Source organism: Cataglyphis hispanica, chromosome 13, assembly GCF_021464435.1.
Source record: "Cataglyphis hispanica isolate Lineage 1 chromosome 13, ULB_Chis1_1.0, whole genome shotgun sequence".
Taxonomy (NCBI): Eukaryota; Metazoa; Arthropoda; class Insecta; order Hymenoptera; family Formicidae; genus Cataglyphis; species Cataglyphis hispanica.
The window spans coordinates 1,833,008-1,852,437 of NC_065966.1; the positions used below are offsets into that span (position 1 = coordinate 1,833,008).

The 19,430-nt window shown below is 37.5% G+C and overlaps 1 protein-coding gene across 5 annotated transcripts in view; it reads right to left on the reverse strand.

Annotated features, from left to right (window-relative positions):
• Positions 1-1,028: 1,028 nt before the first annotated feature.
• LOC126854031 (uncharacterized) overlaps positions 1,029-19,430 on the reverse strand; it is a 90,784-nt gene continuing 72,382 nt past the window's right edge. For 3 of the 5 annotated variants that reach the window (XM_050600367.1, XM_050600368.1, XM_050600366.1), the window contains exons 2-12: positions 9,432-9,519; positions 9,037-9,306; positions 5,826-6,092; positions 5,393-5,731; positions 5,166-5,285; positions 4,908-5,083; positions 4,048-4,339; positions 3,843-3,924; positions 3,619-3,763; positions 3,354-3,543; positions 1,029-3,276 (exon numbers count right to left, since the gene is read on the reverse strand). In XM_050600367.1, the coding sequence (XP_050456324.1) occupies positions 3,125-3,276; positions 3,354-3,543; positions 3,619-3,763; positions 3,843-3,924; positions 4,048-4,339; positions 4,908-5,083; positions 5,166-5,285; positions 5,393-5,731; positions 5,826-6,092; positions 9,037-9,306; positions 9,432-9,519 (2,121 nt within the window). In that variant the 3' untranslated portion in view covers positions 1,029-3,124. The remainder of the gene's footprint in view (positions 3,277-3,353; positions 3,544-3,618; positions 3,764-3,842; positions 3,925-4,047; positions 4,340-4,907; positions 5,084-5,165; positions 5,286-5,392; positions 5,732-5,825; positions 6,093-9,036; positions 9,307-9,431; positions 9,520-19,430) is intronic. The other 2 variants (XM_050600370.1, XM_050600369.1) reach the window with 2 other exon arrangements.

Genomic DNA, 19,430 nt, shown 5'->3' on the forward strand with positions numbered 1-19,430 from the left:
CACAAGTTCGATATAATGATTGGTTGGCATTTGGCCATGTTAATGATTTATTTGCACGAAAGAAATTGTGATATACCACATTATTTGATAATCGGATTCTTTAAAATTCATGGTTTCATGGAACAAGTAATGCTTTTTTCATAGCTTTTAAATTTTTACATAAATAACATTTTGCTAATGTATGCCAATTCTTTTCTACAGATATGTAGAGCAATATATCTTATTTTTTATTTTTTCATTATAAAAAATATAAATTAATTGTAGGTATATCACTTTTGTATACAATAAATGGTTATAAAAGAAAAAGAAAGATTTTGTCAAAATTGATCTGAGTTTACTGAAACATTCGCGTATATAAATAGGATACAAATATATGTGATTGATGCATATTAATATGTATTCACATTTCTGAATATCTATTATGTAACTTGTCTTAATAATATATACATTCTTTTTGTAAATTGTTTCGTAAGAGATCGTATACATTCAGCAAGCATTTTTCGCATAGATTAGCAATGATTTAATAGCAATAAAAATATTGTATTTAACATTTGATAGCTTCATTAAAAAGGTACTATAGTTGAAGAAATAAATTTTTATGAAAATATATTATTTAATGAAGCTATTAGCTGACATTGTTCGTCATTCTTTTATTATTCTTTTGATTTAAATAATATTCAATATTGAGAATGTGATCTCTTTGTAGAAAGCACCCAAACCGGAAGTTCTTAATTTACTTCACCCAATCTCTCCTCTTTATCATTATATAGTATCATATAATCATTATATCTCTATCTTAGTAAATGTCTGCTCGTGGTAAAAATTAATATGTTGTCATAATATTCAAATTAAACAAAGATAACATATTTATTTTATAAATTATTATTTAATTAAGAAAAAAACGAAGCAGTTATAAGTTTACTCTTGTAGAATGAATTTTCTCAAAACGAATATTTTTACTTCTAATTTTACGAATGTCAGTTCTCATCTCGTTTACGTTCATAAATTAATAAAACGCTTGTTTTTTTAAAGTCCATATTTATTTACATAATGTGCATAAAAATTTTATTGTCCAAACATATTTTCATATTAATCCTCCATTAATATTTGAAACAAGAAAAAATATTCAATGGGATATTTATAGCGCGAGTTTATTAATTAAATGGAATTGATAAACTGAAAAAGTATATATAATTGTCCTTATAAAATTATTATGTAGCTACTTATACCTCCGATAATACCTCGAGTATTTCTCGTTTAATATTCTGAACGCGCACAGTTAAAATTTTAAGAGTCCTCGAGAACCTCAGCTATAAATGCGCAGAGACTATCTACACTTAAGTAACCGAATGTTTTTCAAGTGTTTCTCTCATCAGTTCCAATACTAATACGAATTTCATGAGTAGAGGTACTCTTATTTGTAAGTCTTGAAAAACAATTTCTTCAGCGGCTTCTCGCAAGTGGTTGATACTTTAAAACATTTTTTATTTAACCATTATTATTAAATTAATTCCAACATTAATTAATCATTATATATATATGATTAATACGATTATTGTGGGAATGGACTTTGTATATACTTATATGTAAATAAAGAGCTTTTTTTTATTTTTTTTCTCTATGAAAAATTTATTCGTATGGATAACGAACAAAGTACAAATCGCTTCGAGAATCCGCTAAATCTGAGAAAATATCTTCTCGACCTCATTCTTTTTTCCTTCTTTCATCTATGCTTACATGCTTAATTACTATCTTAAAGCTACTTGTATCGTTAAAGACGTTAGTGAAGCGTGAACCTTTAAATACCGCTAGTCTTGATGCGGGTTACAAATCGATCTCTGTTGACTGAAAACAGTAACCAGGCTCGCATCTCTTAATCATTTAAAAAGCATCAGAGAAATTTCGCTTCGAGCAAATAACGAAAAATAAATTCGTCCGCTCGTTCCTATTCTCCTTGCAACCCGATCAGAAGTAGCTACTAGAGGACAGTTAGCTTGAATCTAAGATTATTCTTAAATAAGATTTACTCATTGCATTTTCAAGATGATCTTAGTCGCGAATGAGCTCCACGAAATGCTCGTATATGTGTACGTACGTATGTATGTGTATGTATCTATGTGTATGCAAAAGAATCGGTCGCCAACTTTACACAAACATCTCCGACATGCGCAAACTGTCATTCAAATTTCATTCACAATCGCTTATGTAGCAATGCTTTTCTCATGCGTTCAAAATAAATTGTATCAGTAAAATTCAATGCCGATTGCTATCTCAATGATATCCCGGTACAATCTGTCGAGTCAAAATATAGAGTTGTTAAGTACTCATAGCCACAAAGTGGTTGTATATATTATTCTTGCAGACATCTAATATCTTTAACATTCAATGAAAATGTAAATGTTGCTTTGTTATCATTGACGCATTGATTATATAATATATCTGTGACCATCATAAAAAGGACGCAATCTTCATAAAAATTATGATATTCATGAGCTATTCCTTGCTAAATATTACCTCGGTTAAGAGATGTCGAGTCATCCTCCTCGTTATAGACCTCGAATATGTGTAGGTGTTTGCTTTCAACATATGGTACAAGAGATCCGTAATCTTCGTCGCACTCAGTCACAGTAATTTTAATGTGTGTGTAAACTTATTTTCGCGCATGAAACGATATATGTATAATATTAATGTCTGTCGAGTAACTGTCTCGAAAATATCTATTTTAACGAGTATAACTATTCTTTTAGATATTATGCATCCATACAATAATAATCAATATCGATATGTATATCGAATATTGCATAATTAATGCAATCGTCATTAATGATATGTTGCACATAAATGAACATAATTTAGATACGCATGATAATAGTACGATTGTGCCCCCTTTTTGATAATAAAAATAAAAATCTTTTACCTCTTACATTACACATGCTTTACCCGTTGCGAATATAATGAAAATGAATATAATAAAAATGAGTATGAATTTTTTGATAACTTACGATATGAATATGCCTGTGTGTACGTGTGAAATGTATGTGTGAACTTCCGCACTCTGTTCATTATCATTCTCTTCGTTTATATTTTTGCGAATACGCTCTGCAGATAAATCCTTTTTTATTCCTTAAGGCATCATTTTGCGAGGTGTCAGCCACTTCTTCATGTAGTAACAGAAGATCGTAGAGATATAGATGAGCACCAGAAGAGCACACGTCACACCGAGCACCAGCACCGAGGTTTTTGTTGGACATGGCTCCACAATAGTCACTGTTTTATCTGGAAATAAATATTCCACAATTGGTATCATAAAAGTGCTTCTACCATCGCTTTAATGCTTCTATTTTTTATCTTACCTGCTTCATTGAAGTCTATGCTGGCATCGCTCTTTAGAAATTCGGATTGTTTCTCATCGCCAAAGTCGAGCACTAAGATTTCTTGGGATAGAGTCATATCTTCGCCTTTCTCTTCTGTCGAATTCGCAAGACTTCTTCTACGTCTCTTACCCCACGATTCTACAGATTCGCGTCCCCACTCGCAAACAGCCTAAAAATGAGAGAAATCCGTCATAGTTTCATTTTCCATAATTAACGAAAAAAAATAATGAAATTAATCAATTACCGGTTCGCAGGGTCCCAGACAGTACTTTACATTACATTGGAAAATCACGCCGTAAGATTCGGTGAATCTGAAAGCTTCATATACAGATTGCAGAGCATTACCGTCGGGAGTGAAACTGGGGAAAATGGAAGGGTCGACGGGGCACCTGAAAATTTAGACATTCGTTCTGTAAGTTTCACGCAGAATGCAAACGAAAAATATTAAATAAAATCAAATCAACTTACCCTTCGTCATCGATAATTTGGAATGTGCTTTTTGAATCCTTTGCCATAGCTACGCAACTGCGAGCGAAAATTCCGTATGGAGCTGCATATAGAACACTAATATTAATTATTGTCGAATTGTTAAAAATCGATTTATCGTTATTCAAGTATAATTAGTGCTCTTCGTGTTTTAAAGAAAAATAAATTTTCAAGAGAACACACTTACTGTCTTCGGGGATTTCGATTCTGAACGTCAACTTGTCGCCAATGCGTACAGTTTCAACTTCTCGCGATCGACTGTCGAGGATGCGAATTCTTGGTGGAGGTGCTTCCGGTGCGCTAGTGATACTGATCATTTCTGGATCTCTGATTGGCATCATACCGAAAGTTATGTTCTTCGAGGACATATCGTATGTACATTTGACTTTGTAAATCTTATCAGCCTTTGTCATTACCACGGAATGATGTTGCAGTACAACCGTGTTTGAATAAATTCCAGTCTGAAAACCGTCACGCTGCCATGGTGAAAAGAAAGTGCGAACAGAGATTAAGTACTCAAAGAGAGAGGGTTGTGCATTATTTATCATAAACTCTTTATCGACCTTATAAAAACATGTAAAATAAATGTGTAAAAAAAATGTTTTTTAAAGTTATGCACAAAAGTGCAGTGCTAGTCAATCAAATAAATGTGATACATTAGTATGGAAACGTAATGTTAGACACACATACAATAAATCGATAAAGTGTTCGTGTAATTTAACTATAGTGCTATTTACTTAATCTATTTCTAGGAGCATGCGTATTTCAAAGCATGAATATTAATAAAAAACAATGTAACTGCAAAATTAATTCTTTAAGAATTACAGTTGCAAACTTATAGAATTCAATATAAATTTTGACGCAAATTTTATACATTACAAATTACATGTCGCACATATTATATAATAAGTATTTCGAAAAATACAAATAGCATTGAAAAATTATAAGTATAATTGTAAACATATATAAATAATATTTTTCATACTTTAAAGTATCCCTAAAAATGATTAAGTTCAATACATCACCATCACCATTTATATCACTTACCACGCTTTGAGTATTACAGTCTTGTCCACTCATCGTAAGATCCAATCTAAAGAGATCGCTATTGATAACATCAATATTGCAAGTTTCGGATCGTCCAAGAGCATAAATACGTCCATTGAAGGGTTTATTCGTACGAACTTGAACAGCGATACGAGTGTCTTTACAATCAACCGATACTGTAACATATCAATTATTAATAATTTTTATATGATATTATATATGTGTATGTATTATTGGAATATTAAAAAAAATCTATACCATCATAACAAGTGCCGGTCTTATCGCAATTAATATCGTTTCTAGTGAGATTGTTTATCGTAGGATCTTCTGTAGTTTCAAAAACTACCGGTAATGGGTCTGCTAATGGTCCAGTGCCTTCTAAAATGTATACAATAATATATATGTGATTAATATATCATACACGCAGACATACACACACACACACAAACTTAAATTATTTTAATCGACTTTTCCAGTTCGCTTACTTTCGCAGAAATTTTCAAAGTAAGTGCCAACTCGTTCTCCATTATCGATCAAAGGCCTCTCTGCGTTAAGATAGGTAGAAGGTCCATCCGGAAGAGTCCAATGATCCAGATGAAAGAGGTGACAATTATAAGCTGATCCTTGAGGAGCGCCACGATAGAGAAAAGATCTACAAAGGAACTCGTTTTCGATTTCGCAGGCTAATCTGCAAGCGGACTCGCTCTGAACCTGCAACTCCTTGTCGGTGTAATAATGTAGGCCTGCGTATTGTGCAACTTTATCGTCCGCTACACCGATTCTGGGCATTTGGAAAATCCTTTGATACTTGCAGGCCTCTTTTCCTGTGCGAGTGCATAATTTTTTTTATTATATTTTCTTTATTCTTTTATAATTTATATTTTACCACAATATTTTTCTCAAAAAAGCCGCGTTTACCTTTCAAACATAAATTCTCGAAGTAATCCACTCCTTGCGCGTCCACGAATTGAACATATTGACCTGTTGTTCGACGATCCGAATCGCTCAAATGACACTGAAGTGTCACGTAATTATATTCTACGGAGCGACAGGTGAAGCGATGCTCGTTTAAGCAAGCCGCGAGACAAGCTTCTTTCGTGGATGTGTAAATTAATGCGTTGTCCAATCCTCGAATCATTTTATTCGGAATACGTTCGAAGGCCCACGGTCGCAAACAAACATTTTCTAAAATAATATGTAATAAAATTAGATAATATTATTTTTCGATTGTTCTATTTTTCAATATTTTATATGTATCATAATTGTAGATTTTAATATTTGCACATTTGTAAGTGTATAAATGCTAATAGTTAATTTTCTGTATATTTCATGAGTCGCTGATTAATAACATTCAACTATCAATGGCTGATTTTTTTCTTCAATTCTCTCTTTTGCGAAGATAAAAAAACTACGTTTTAAATCTCTGGACAAAAATCGGAAAAATGTGATAAATTTCAGATCAATTTATCGTTAGTTTCCGGAATTGTTATTCAGTGTCAGATAAAAGACTAAATCATTAATCGAAGATAAAGTCGTTAAACAGTTTTTAACAACTTGGTCTTTGTCTCCCTCTCCATCGAAGATTGATAAGATATTTTGTAAAGCTTATCATTTCCGGATTATGCTTCAACGATATTATCGAGTCTATATGAGAGATCTTTCATGCTGAAACATCCATAATACGCATGTGACTTGGCATCGACGTTGATGTCGACGGTGACGCACATAGCCGCGGTTTTTTGGCACACGACTCCGGAATATATTTCGGCTGAGCCCGTTCGTTGAGCGTTCCAATTTCTTTTGTTCCGCCCTCGAAACCGGCGCTAAAGTCGCAGCCGACGACGAAATTCGGTGCCAACGAACCGCTGTGTGACTCCTTCACGCATGAATCATCGTCAATCGCGAATTCCTGATGATCGCTCATCCAGAACGAAGGCATCGCTAGGCTAATAAAGTGATAATTATTTTTCGACCAGCAACGTGAAATTTAACGGATTCTCTGTAATCGTATATTTTTCTGGCACCGTACATCCACAATTAAGTATTTTAATGCGATTCATAACGAACGATGAATGACAAAAAATATATAAAATATCCATTTATAATTTAATATGTTTCTTTTCATAATATTTTTGTAAGATTTCGGGAAGCATTTTGCGATTTGATCAAAATAATTTTTGTGCAGGCGTAATATCAAAATCATGTATATTTTTTTAATATGACCGTATTATTTCTTTTATATAAAAATTTCGATTTTTGTTGCATTTTAAACAGTGCCTTTGCTATCAGGTTTAAGATGTATTTTTAAAATGCACGATTGATTGATTAACTTTACAGTCATTAAAATAAGATTCTGCGCAGTTTGCAACTAGCTGAACCATAACGATCATGTTAGAACAGGAAGTCTGTCCTTCTTCGAAATTCTTAATTCTTCTTTTCAGAGGCCGACATAATTGAAAATGCATAGAAACAAATATTTCTGCGAATATCCTCCGGGACTAGGATTTAAGGAAGGGAACTAAGCACTTTACGATTCAAAACAACTCGACAAGAAAATCGCCTTACTCGTTATGAGACAACATGAAGCGCATTAAATTTGTCTCGGAAATTTCGACTCTGTAAAGGATTTATAGAGATGTGCAAAGCTGCAAAGTAAAGTTTCGCATGGCCAACGTCTAAAATATTAAAAATTTACATGGATTTATATAATTTATTGCCAATTTAATTATAATAAAAATATATAAAATATAAAATTCTGTAAAAAAGTTAAAATGTTTTCCTTTATTGCGAAAAAAACGTTTTCTGTTTGCATATACTTATTCACGATATTCAAAATTTTTTTTTTGAGAAGCCAAGTGGAAATGAAACGGGAATCTTTTCCGCTTCCTCCTCTTTTCTCCCGAGTTTGATCAAACATTTCATCCTTCGAAGATCATTAAATTTTCTGAGGTCCTGATAAAGCTGATCTTTTCGAAAGCAGGCATTTCCTTCAGGAATTTTAAAAAGCCTCCCTTTCATTTATGTTCTTTGATAATTGCACAAAGATCAGCGACAGTTTTGCGTATATTTAAAAATATCAGAGACATTGGCCCATTCGTTAACTGATATTGAATCTTTTTTAGAATCCAAGAGAGCCCTTTTCGACAATCGATCTCATCCAGAAAGCAGGAAGTTTTTTATGGCGGTCATTCTCTTTAAACGCATTCTCTATGATCCCGCAGGTACCAGCAGATGTGTTTGTCCAACCAGTCGTTCTCACTAGATTTTCTTCGGTGAAAAGTGAAAACTTTTGCGTGAATACAAAGAGCGAGAAACGGACAAAGGTGTCTACTACCTGACAAAGAGCGAGAAGTGTTTTTTATATTTCCTTATATTTCGTTATATTTTGTTTCGAAAAAAAAAATCGTCTAAATCAATATATAACTTTAACCTGATTTGATAATTATTATTTTTTACAACAAAATTAGCTTTAAACTGTCACTTTTTTCATAAAATGTCTTGTTTAAATTAATCAATTTTAACAGTTTATCGATGATATATTCTCTCTATCGTTATTAAGTTATTAATCGATTAATATTATTATAAATATTTATAATTCTTAATTATAAGGAATCCTGCAATTTATTTAATTCACGTCTCGTTTTAAAATATTACGTATAACGTAATTTTAAATTTCTCATAAAATGCATACATGGTAAATATGTTTAACTGCAACCGTACAGATGAAAGCGCCCTACTGTACCTTCAAGCAAATCGAATCGCATTATTAAGCCCTTGCATTGTTCGCATACAAGTTAGTATTGTTTGCCGCAGACCTTTGCCTCGTTCGATGAAATCCTGCCAGTTAGCGTTCCCCTTTAAAGTTTACCGACAAACCCGCTTTTAAGTTTAAAATTCAGATTATCACATTTCACGATTCCTTTTTCGTATTGTTTTGCGTGGCAAAAAAACTGTGTGATTTTTTCCCCATCGCAAGTCATTTCTTTATATGCTATTTTTTTTCCCCTGCGCCTTTTAAGAGTATCAGCGTTGACAAGATTGATGCGGATTCTAATCTAAAGAGATTTACATTTGAATACAAAACACATGTTTGGTACACGTGTAAATGTACCCCGGTGTTCTAACTCACCGGATCTTATCTGCAGTTTCGTCATGTAGTACATATTGACAGCTCTCTGGGGCTGGGCGGCCGGATTCGTGGCGGTGGTTTCGTTCTGTAGTTGGCAGAGAGTGTCCTGCATCGGCGCCAACGGATTCACGACGAACGAGAACGCGGCGGCCTGACATTCCGCCTCCTCCCGGCACCATCCCTGGCACTCGTACAACGAGAGATTCCTCACGCTGTAATAGGTGGTGCCGCGATAATCGTAATCGGTGAGTTTCTCGAACGCCGTCCTTGCTAGAGGGAAAAAATTTTGCATTTATGCAGAGATTTTTTTGTAGAATTTCACCGAAACGCGAACATCCATCTGAAGCTTCTAATCCATGTGTCGAAGACTTCGATCAATCTTGAAAGAAACTCACCCAATGCAGCATCGCCGCTTGCCAACAGCACCGTGAATATCAGGCTCGCGGTTGTAGCTGCTACCGTTCCGATCCCAAACGAGCCCATCTGCAATGAGAATAAGGAATCTCAGAGACGTAATTAGAATCAGCCTGAATTGAAAATTCTTTCTCAAGCTTAACTCCCACACACGCCTGAACGAGAGAAAATAATTTCCGCGTGCACGTACGTTAGATAACTTATTTTAAATGATAGTGAATATGAAGGAAGTGAAGAAACATTTTCGAGATGACGTTTCTCGAAGAGGACGTCAGTATCCACGAAGAGATGCAATATGCAAGTCAGTACTCGAGTAGTAACGCATATGTTGTACGCGGAAATTCCGCTTTCAAACGATTGGACACGCGTTAATCCGGCATAATTCTCGATCAGACGGAGATCTCGATAGAGCTAATCGACTTATAGGAAACACGCCTCATAGCCGCGAAGAGTTTATCGTGCACGATGGGTGTCTTCTGAACGGATTTAACATTCATAAAGGTTCGAGGAGGCGATCTTGCCTGATCAGGTCTGATCGAGGAAACAGCATCTTGCGATGCTCGAACTGATCGGGAACATGATGTCTGAATTTCCCGCACACGTATTTTGCTTGTATTTCGCGAAACCGCGAAATACAAGCTTCCTCGTTTCCTTCCGTCGTCATTTTTGTCCCGTTTCTTCTGTCGCAGTTGGTATGTCGGGGACTACTCCCGTTCTATCTCGCTTCTCGATGTCGCGCATCTCGATCTCACCATCTCACGAGAGTTCCGTAAAATAATTTCTCGCTTCGTGCATTCCTCTCTTAATTCGTTTATCTATCATCTCTCGCGGGATAATAACAGTCGCGTAAGAGTTAATTCAAATGCTGAGAACGTGAGCGTCGAAAATAGATCACGTGCGTCTTCCCGTTACTTTACAATTAATTTTCTTCTCGCACGTATAAACAATAAAGTTTGCGCTAATATCGATAATTTTTGAAATCATTTTTATTATCCTTACGCGAAAAAAAAATGTGCGTTGTCAGGACTATCGTATAAAGTATTTATAAAATTATGTTTGCTAATTATAAATCTTCTAAATTTAAAAGATGTTAAGAGATGTTCAATAAAAAAGCTTTATTTAATGATTATTATAAATCTGCTATTTTGCAATAGTAACAAGAAATATAATTTGTGAGATACTAGGCAATCTTTTTATAATAAAGTTTATCATAAATCGCTTTTCCGAATTTATTTCCCGGATATACCAAAATCTGAACCAGTTACATCCTCTTATGTAAATCAGCGCGCAATTGTCCACCGTCGGATTTCACAATGTGCTTTGTTGACCAACTTACCTCCCTCTCGTGCACGTTCGATCAGCGAATCGACACATTACGATAACAAGGATACAGATATTATCATACCAGAAGACCAGCCATGTAGTCTCGCGGAGTTCGAGGTCGCCAAGTATAATAGCGCTCTATTGGAGATTGCCAGAGGGAAGGAGAGCCACGTCGTGGCCTGCACCGAGGCCAAAGGTTCATCCTCCCCTCTCCGTCCGCGCCCCCGTGGCCTCTCCTCGCGACCCGGCACCCACGAGTTGCACGTCGTGGCAAAATCGCGCGCTAACAATGAGGAATGCGCTTAGGCGCGCTCGGTAGGCAGGTTGATGCACTGTTACGAAGATTAATGCACCTACCGAGGTGAAAGAAACACGCGCGCGGAGGAAGCGCGGATTTCTTCTTCGAGGTCACGAGTTACCTGAGAAACTCGGATTTCCGGGGGTTTAACGGCACCTTTATATACCTGCGAGTAAAGCGGAGAGACTCGGTGCTTCCAGATTTATGAATCTTTTCTATTCTCATTATCGCGCGCCACAATTATTCTCTCTTTAGAAAGTAAATGTATACAAATATTTCATGCAAAATATGTATATTTTTTTGCATATATAATAGTGTTTATCAAAGGCATTGACAGATATTAATTCGTTAAAAAAAGAGAGCAATTGAATATCATGTACAGTAAAGCGATATACATGACAAATACAAATATACGCACAACAAGACATAAATAAGTAAAAGCAAATTAATAATAAATAATATAACTAAACATAAATAAAAAATAATTAAATAAATAAATAAAAAATAAACAATAATTAAATAATTAAAATAAAAGAACCTGTTGATAATCGATAGTAATTTTTGTTTATTACATAACTGAATTAATTTTTTTCCCTTTTTATTGCTGGATAAAAAAAAATATCCGGATTGAAGTACAAATGCTTAATGATAAACTCCTTGCTATCACTAGCTAACATATTTCCATTGTGTTTCAATTCATATTGATGGCAGCGATCGAGATATGCAGTACGGTAGCCCGAACGATCTTAACGATCGCACACGTGTGCGGAGCTCATGCACGTCGTCTCTCCGGCCGTTGCACGCGCGGGAAAAGTCATGCCGCGTACGCACGAGAGTCCCTGACCTTTACGTCACAACCGGTCTCGTCTCGCGATATTCAGCAAAGAAACCTGGTCGACGGGTTCGCAGGCCGCTGCTGATCTTCCGCGGGATCGCCCGAGGCGCAAGTTCGCCACGCGAGGATCGACACTTCCGGTAATCCTCGACGTGTCTGTGCGAACCGCACGCCTACCGGATTTCAGCCGCCTTTTTGCCAGAAATCTGCTCCTCGATAACGAAAACCCTGATTATCCTTCCCGCCAGGTCGATGGGAGTCGTTACGATACAGGGTGCAATTAGGCGAATTACGGAAGGTTGTTAAGGTAATCTAGCGAAGAAAGGAAATGGTATTTTTTTATGGATTATATAGGAGACGGTCGCGTGACACTTTCGTTTGCTTTAAGTTAGATTAAAAGAGGAAAACAGAAGATGATACTGAAAAACATTCCGATATTTACGTAACGTCCGCTTAACGACAATTAAGTAGTTTTATAGTGATGATTATTACAATTAAACGCGCGTTCGTAGCATTCACTAGAATCCAGCAAATTCTCGTAGACGGTTAATTACCAACTCATGATCGTCTCATCTTCGGATAATGCAGCGTCATGGAGGTCTCATGACAGCCCAGCTACGTAATTATGGTAGGCTCTCGAGAGCCCATGAAGATTCAATTACAGCGTCACGAGTTAAGCGATCCTTTCGAGAACGAATCGGGCGTTTATGGGGTCGTTTACGGTTCTCGCGGATCCGTTCCATGTATATCATCTGTTGCAAAAGAATATATTACCATGGCGAACTGCACACGTGGAATCTATGCTAATTTATTATTCTTCTCGAATAACTCGCGTAGCTATGTATTCTCACGAACGGCTATACTCCTACCATCCTGACCAATTGATAACGCAAGATAAACAGCTTTTAGAAGTACGATCATAATCGTGTATTGTTGCGTATGCATCAGGAAGGTTGGAACTCGAGGCAGCTCGGCTATTGAAACATGTAGATTTATTCTCTCCTTGCGACGTCAATGCCATTCGAATTAGTGGCTCCTCCCAAGAGAATTCCCTTTAATGCAAGACGCGACGCTCGACTTGTTTCCCTTATTATTTCCTACATTTTCGATAGAGGATGGCAATAGAGACGAGCATTCCCTGGATAGCGAATGTTCTTTAGTACTTTACGCGCATATAATTTCCCGTACGTACAAGCGTTTACGAATCAAAGTCCGATAATAATTGCTCGGTAAACATTGCGAACGAAGTTTACAATTATGTTGCTCGATGAACATATCAAACCCCGATGTGCATCGATTTTCAACGTTCGCGGGCATCAGTCCCGATGGTTACCTAGGTGGAACTGATTAGACGGTGAAGAAAATTGTTCCTCTCGCTGTTACATCCCCGGCGTCGACGAAAGGGAAAGGGGAAAAGTTTTACGGAAAGGCAGGATTGTTATTTCTGCCAAGCGCACGCCATCGCTCGCGTTTCTTTCTACCTCGCTTCTTCTCTCAAGCTGAATATGATGCTGCGATAGGAAGAGCCAGCAATGGCGTCTCGCGAGGAGAGGAATCATTTCTTCGTTTAGGGTCGCTTCACACCCTCTCGGCGAAACGCATCCCGTCACGATATTATGTACATCCGCTTTCGTGATGAATACGACTGTTGCTTACAGTTGGAATTTACATGAAAGCGAAAAGCAGACCTTCGTGTGCGCGGTACACGAGAAATGTGATGCTCAGTGAATAGCGATGAAGTACCAAGGAAATTGCGATATAATTGCGGTGCCTATAATTAAATAAATAACCCATCTGCATATATATATTATTCATTCGATTTAAGATATTAAAAAATAGCGCAAAAATCTTGGACAGCATAAATTCTCTGCAGCATTAATCAAATATATAGATATATTGTTTTTTACTATTCATTATATTAACAGAGATAGTTCAGTGCTTTTTGAAAATATGTTTGTTATTTGTTTGAATAATGAAAGATCTCTTTCACATAATATAATAATTTTTAAATATCAATGTAAAGCACGTTACATATTTATATTTCAAAATAGAAAAAAAAAATAGAGAAAATAAATCCATTGAAAATTCATAGTTTTCTGGGAATGATTTCTCGGTATTTATCTTTGGAATTTTCAAACTGTTGAATATTTTCGCGCGACGTTGGATTACTGCGATGTAAACTCAATGAACTACGACTATCCTCACGTTTCCAGATCAGTAGCGTCAGTGTGGATTCATAAACAAGTGAGTTTGCCGGTGTGCGAGAATAGAAGGAAGAGAGCCAGAGAATGAGGAAAAAGAAAAAGCGAGACAAAATCTGGCGTGGAGCAACGAATTCATAAATAATGAAGCTTCGTAAATCGCGCTAAAGCCGCACGCTATTGAAATCTTTGAGAAGATTTTCACGGACGTTGACGCATCGAGTTCTTTTCCGATAGATATTTCACGGTTTATCACATGAACCGTGAAATTGACGCGAAATTTGTTTGCCTCTTCCGTGGGAAAAAGATGAATAAATAAATTCATATTTCCAACATCTAGAACTTGAAATTCCTAAAATAAATTTTTTTATTGTTATTAGAAGATTTATTTTAAAAATAAAGTTTATTTTAAAAATGAAAAAATACGACGTATCTATTCTATCTCGATTCTATCTCGCCTTGATATTCTAGGAAAAATGGGATGAGAAAACTGAAGGTTTGCATCTCAAGCAATCTCTCAGGTTGTTTTCTCAGCGATCAAGGCAAGTGATAACCACTTAGGATCGATCGATCGATCTGGCAAAACATGCATCGAGACGAACATCGGATGATCTCGATAAATCCTTCGAGTAATTAATATATTTCGATATATTGTATGGAGGACGTGAAGGTGGACAAACCAAGAACAGAACGAGCAAAAAAAAAAGTAAATAAATAAATATATTCGTACGTTCTCTCCGCTGAGAGGGGTCGCCTGGTGCAACGACCTGGTGCATCGTAGGAGCCCTTCCCTTCTTGGCGCTATCACAGCGCGGGAATAATAATCAGGCAAGCGAGAGGGAAGGACGACCTTTCGGCTCTCATCTCCATCCATCCAGGATATTATCCTGGTAGAGTAGGTAGATGCCGTAAACGTGCTATTCCAGCGAGACTTGTCCCACAACGGCGAATATTAAAATGATGTATCGTCGTTGTAACGAGTTCTATAAATCAGTAAGGCCCGGAATGGCCTTTGCCGAAGTCGTTTTTCTTCCTTCTTCACACACGGCTAGAGATTGCTGCTAAAAATTTCATTTTATCTAACCGTAAGCGCGTATTCGCATGATCGTGCACGAGCGGTAAGCATTACGCCTCATGGGTCGATTCTTGAAACTATGTGAGAGATCATCCCGAGCTGATACTCGAGAGGAAAGACGGAGGAACTTTTACGAGGAATATTCTCGTGGAGAGAAGCACGTTATCGTTGGAAAACTTTGACGCGCTCAATGATGGGAAATAACATTCGAGCGAAGTGAAGACCGAAGATAGACGCGCGCGTACAGAAAATCTACGGCCTCACTTTATGATTTTATATCAGGCAAGCAGTAATCATACGAAGCGCATAAGCGATCTTTCAACTCGCATCTTCATCTTCATTCGCGTCTTTATTTTTTCCCCAAGATTTCAAGTTCTATCGCGCGCAAAGCGAGGTTTCTCTCTAAAAGACATTGGCATAATGAGATAAATTGCGCTTCCCACGTATTCTTCTTGCGCATTAATAAGCGGTCTGTCTTAATAAGAGTTTTCTTCCTCAGTTAATATCGCGACATATGTAGGTATCATCAAGAAGCAATCGTGCGAAGTTTTTAAAATAAAAACCGCAACGTCTTTCAGACTTCACCTCAGAATGCAGTCGTTAACTTTGCTTGAAAGTTCTTTATAGAGTGGAAATGGAGAAGCAAAATACGATGACCTTGAAGCCACCTGTAGCTTTCGAATTGACGCTTCTTACTTCTCCAATGACATTTCATATCGCGGAGACAAGATGATTGACGATCTCGCGTATTATACAAACGAGATTGCTCGTCCTACGGCGATCAAATCGACGGTGTCATAGCGTGATGCCACTAGTACTACATTTAAGCGAGATGAATTAATTATTGACGAATATATGCGACAAGACAAAATGTTGAAAAAAGATATTTATGATTTTATCTGCGGTTGAGAATTTCGCGTAGCTAAAGAAGCATGGACCGGACGACTTCATCATCTCGCGCCAACCGCGCTCCCGGATTTCTCTTCATCCTGGAACGGAAATTATCCTCGCGGTGAATTACAGGACGAAGAGAAGAGGATGAAACATGGAAAACATGCCGCGCTCGATAGTGGTAGTTTGTAGATAGGTAAACCGGAATAAGTAAACGTCGACTCACGTCGAGGTAGCGATACGGGATAACATTTGCGGCGTGATAATGGAGAGACACAAGAGAAATTACTTTTCCGCACTCACGAATTGGATTGCGCGCGTAAATCACTCCGAGAGTGGATAACTGGCTACGAAATTTCTCTCAAGTCATCGAGAAATTGTAAGAATAGAAATGGAATAAAGAGAGAAAAGTACTTGTACGTTAAAACAACGGTAAAATAAATTTTGCAATAAAATAAAAAATGAGCGATCGAATTAAAATTAAAGATGCTAAAATAAGATATAATACAAAATAGAAAATAAACATTTTATCAAAATCAAGTCGGGATAAAATGTTAAATCTACGACAAGACTGAAAATAAAATCGTGGATTTTTTAGAAAGCCCCCATATATCAATTTCAGTTAATATTAACTCGACGAATATGTATGAGTTATCATTATCCTCGATAACTGTATTTAAGTTCGCAAGGAAAAATAGAAGGAAAGAAGTTATGGAAAAAACTAACAGGGGAGGATAAAAGAAAACGAGGAGTCCTTCCGCAGCAAAGCCGCACTTATCTCCGTACAAAACAAAGTGGCCCGCGGCTACTACTCCTCGCGCTCCATTTGCACGAGATTATCTTAATGTCTGTAGAGAAAAGGAAGCAGCTACACGGCGATGATGGAACGATATAACGTAACCCGTACACATTGAAAACTAGATTTTGCCCGGGGAAAAAATACACCGCAAGCTTTCAGGCTCGTTGCGATCGTTTCCTTGACATCCTCGCTTTCCTCATTTCCTTTCCTATCGTCACTGACAATTAAGCATTCAGTTAATTAAGCAGTTGCACCGCGCGAAGAATCTTCCGTTACGTCGTTTTTCATTTGACAAGGAAAGAATTTCTTCGGGAACTTGTCTTACAAGCGACGACCTTGAGAATATCTAACGTGTAGAAAGCAGTAGCCTCGATGAGGAAATTCTCACAACTGGAGACTGAACTAATTATTAGTCGGCTGCGCTCATCAGCGGTTATCACCGTTACTTCTATCGCGTAATGAGCTGTTTTATAAGGGCTTTGAAAAAAACAACCTTGAAACGACTTCCTGTGTGCAAAGACTGACAATTTTAACGTCGATAACCGATTCTGCCTAATATCATGAAAGATTTGAGCCGACAATGAATTAATTACATTGATCATTATTAAATATATTTAGAGATTATAAAACGAAATGGCAGATAAGATTAAATAGATTGATATTTTATTTAAGCATGCTTTATAAATACATTTTTTTTTGAGCAGCTAATAAATGCAGATAAAAAAAGTATGATAATAATATAGGATTTTATATACTAATTCTAAGAGAAAATAATCTTCGATAATCTGACTATGTTAAACATCTATCCATATTACTTAAAAAAATTAATTTATTAGCCAAGTCTGGAGAGAGCCATGCGTATTAACAATTTATGTCAATAAATTTGTTTCTCGGAAATAAGATGCCATTATTATCAATAAGCGTGCCATTATTCGTGCTTTGTAATAATACAAAGTGCAATACTTGAAGATAGAGTGCTAGAAATGTTGCATTCTCGTGTTAACAATTAAGTCGCTACGGATCGTTTATCTTGCCGTGGCGCTTTCGTGTAATGTACTCATTCCAAGGAATCGCAAGAAATGTATCCCGAGGAAAGAGAACAATGCAGGACAACCAAGGTAACATCGCGACGACCCGTTACATCAACGATGGCGTACGCCTAATGTAACGTAACTTGCGAACGTGAGTCGCATCTTGAAACTATCTCGAGATCATTCTGATGAGCAAGAGTGGGTGCAGCGTCATATGCAGGAAGAAACATTCTGGAGAGAAGCGAAACTTGAAGAATTTACATACATGCATTCGCTCTACATATTTTCAGACAACTTTATGTCAAACTATTTCTTTTTTCTACCGGAGAAATAAAGATAATTAAAAAGCTCGAGGCGAGAGATCGCCGTTCGCGCGAACTTTAAAAATTCTATGAACTTCTAACGTACTTAACATCGTAGCTTAATTACGCTGGTAACGCCGGTTTGAAAATTCTCGATGCGAGAGCATACGACGGAAGATACGCGCTACCGAGAGCGCGACGGCCGATCCTACCGAGGACATCGCGCGGTCGTGATCATGCAAAGCCGTAGCTACGAGGACACTTTGTCTCCTCGACGTTCCAGCCGGCGTGTTTCGCGATTTTTTCAACCGACACTCTAAGCCGGATCCCTCGTCCTATCTTTCTCTCTCTCTCTCTCTCTCTCTCTCTCCTCTTTCTCCCGTCCGTACTCATCCGGCTTCTCTGGCCGGCCGATGCAAATGGAATGACCGGGAATAGGAGCTCGGAGCGAAATCAGCGAGGCAGGACGACGAGACAAAACGATCTCCAGGAGGAACCCGCTGTACCGTTCAAGGACACGATCCAGCTCGAAAGCAGACTCCGTAACAAGAGAGGTAGAAGATGCGATAGGACAGGAGGAGGAGAAAGAAGAAGAAGAAGAAGAAGTCTACGACTAGGGGGACCGAAGAAGGAAATATTCACGGATGTGCGTCCACGGTTACACGATACCGCTTGTTGGTGGGATTTCTCCCGATTAGTCGCAGCCACCGGAGAGGCTCGGAGGTCCAGCGATCTTATAGGACAGGACGCGACCCGACGACGAAGCCGTTCACGGCTTCGCCGGAGAGGAAAGCGACAAGGGGAGGAGAGATCCGTTTCTTCTCTATCGTCTCTGGGATCGCGGCTTGGATGCTATAAATTAATGCTCTTTCGAGGGCGGCTTCGCCGACGGGAGCACTTAAGATAATTTCCATCCCGTGTCCTTCTACTAGTCGGCATCGCCGGCTCGAGTACACTCGCCGGGAAATGTTTGCGATTTTGAAACGCTCGCGTACGGAAGCATAATGAATATCCACGCAATCGTACCTAAGAATCACTGATTTCGCTCAATTCGCATAAATGATCTCGGGAAGAGTGCGCAACATGGATCCCGGTTATTAATCTACGTTTCCATCCCGAAGTGAGATTTTTTTCTAAGACTTTTCTCTTTTCCACTCTCAATATTATTATTCATTTTTGACTTACGACGATGATTCGTTGAACCACGATTCGACAGCTCTGCTCC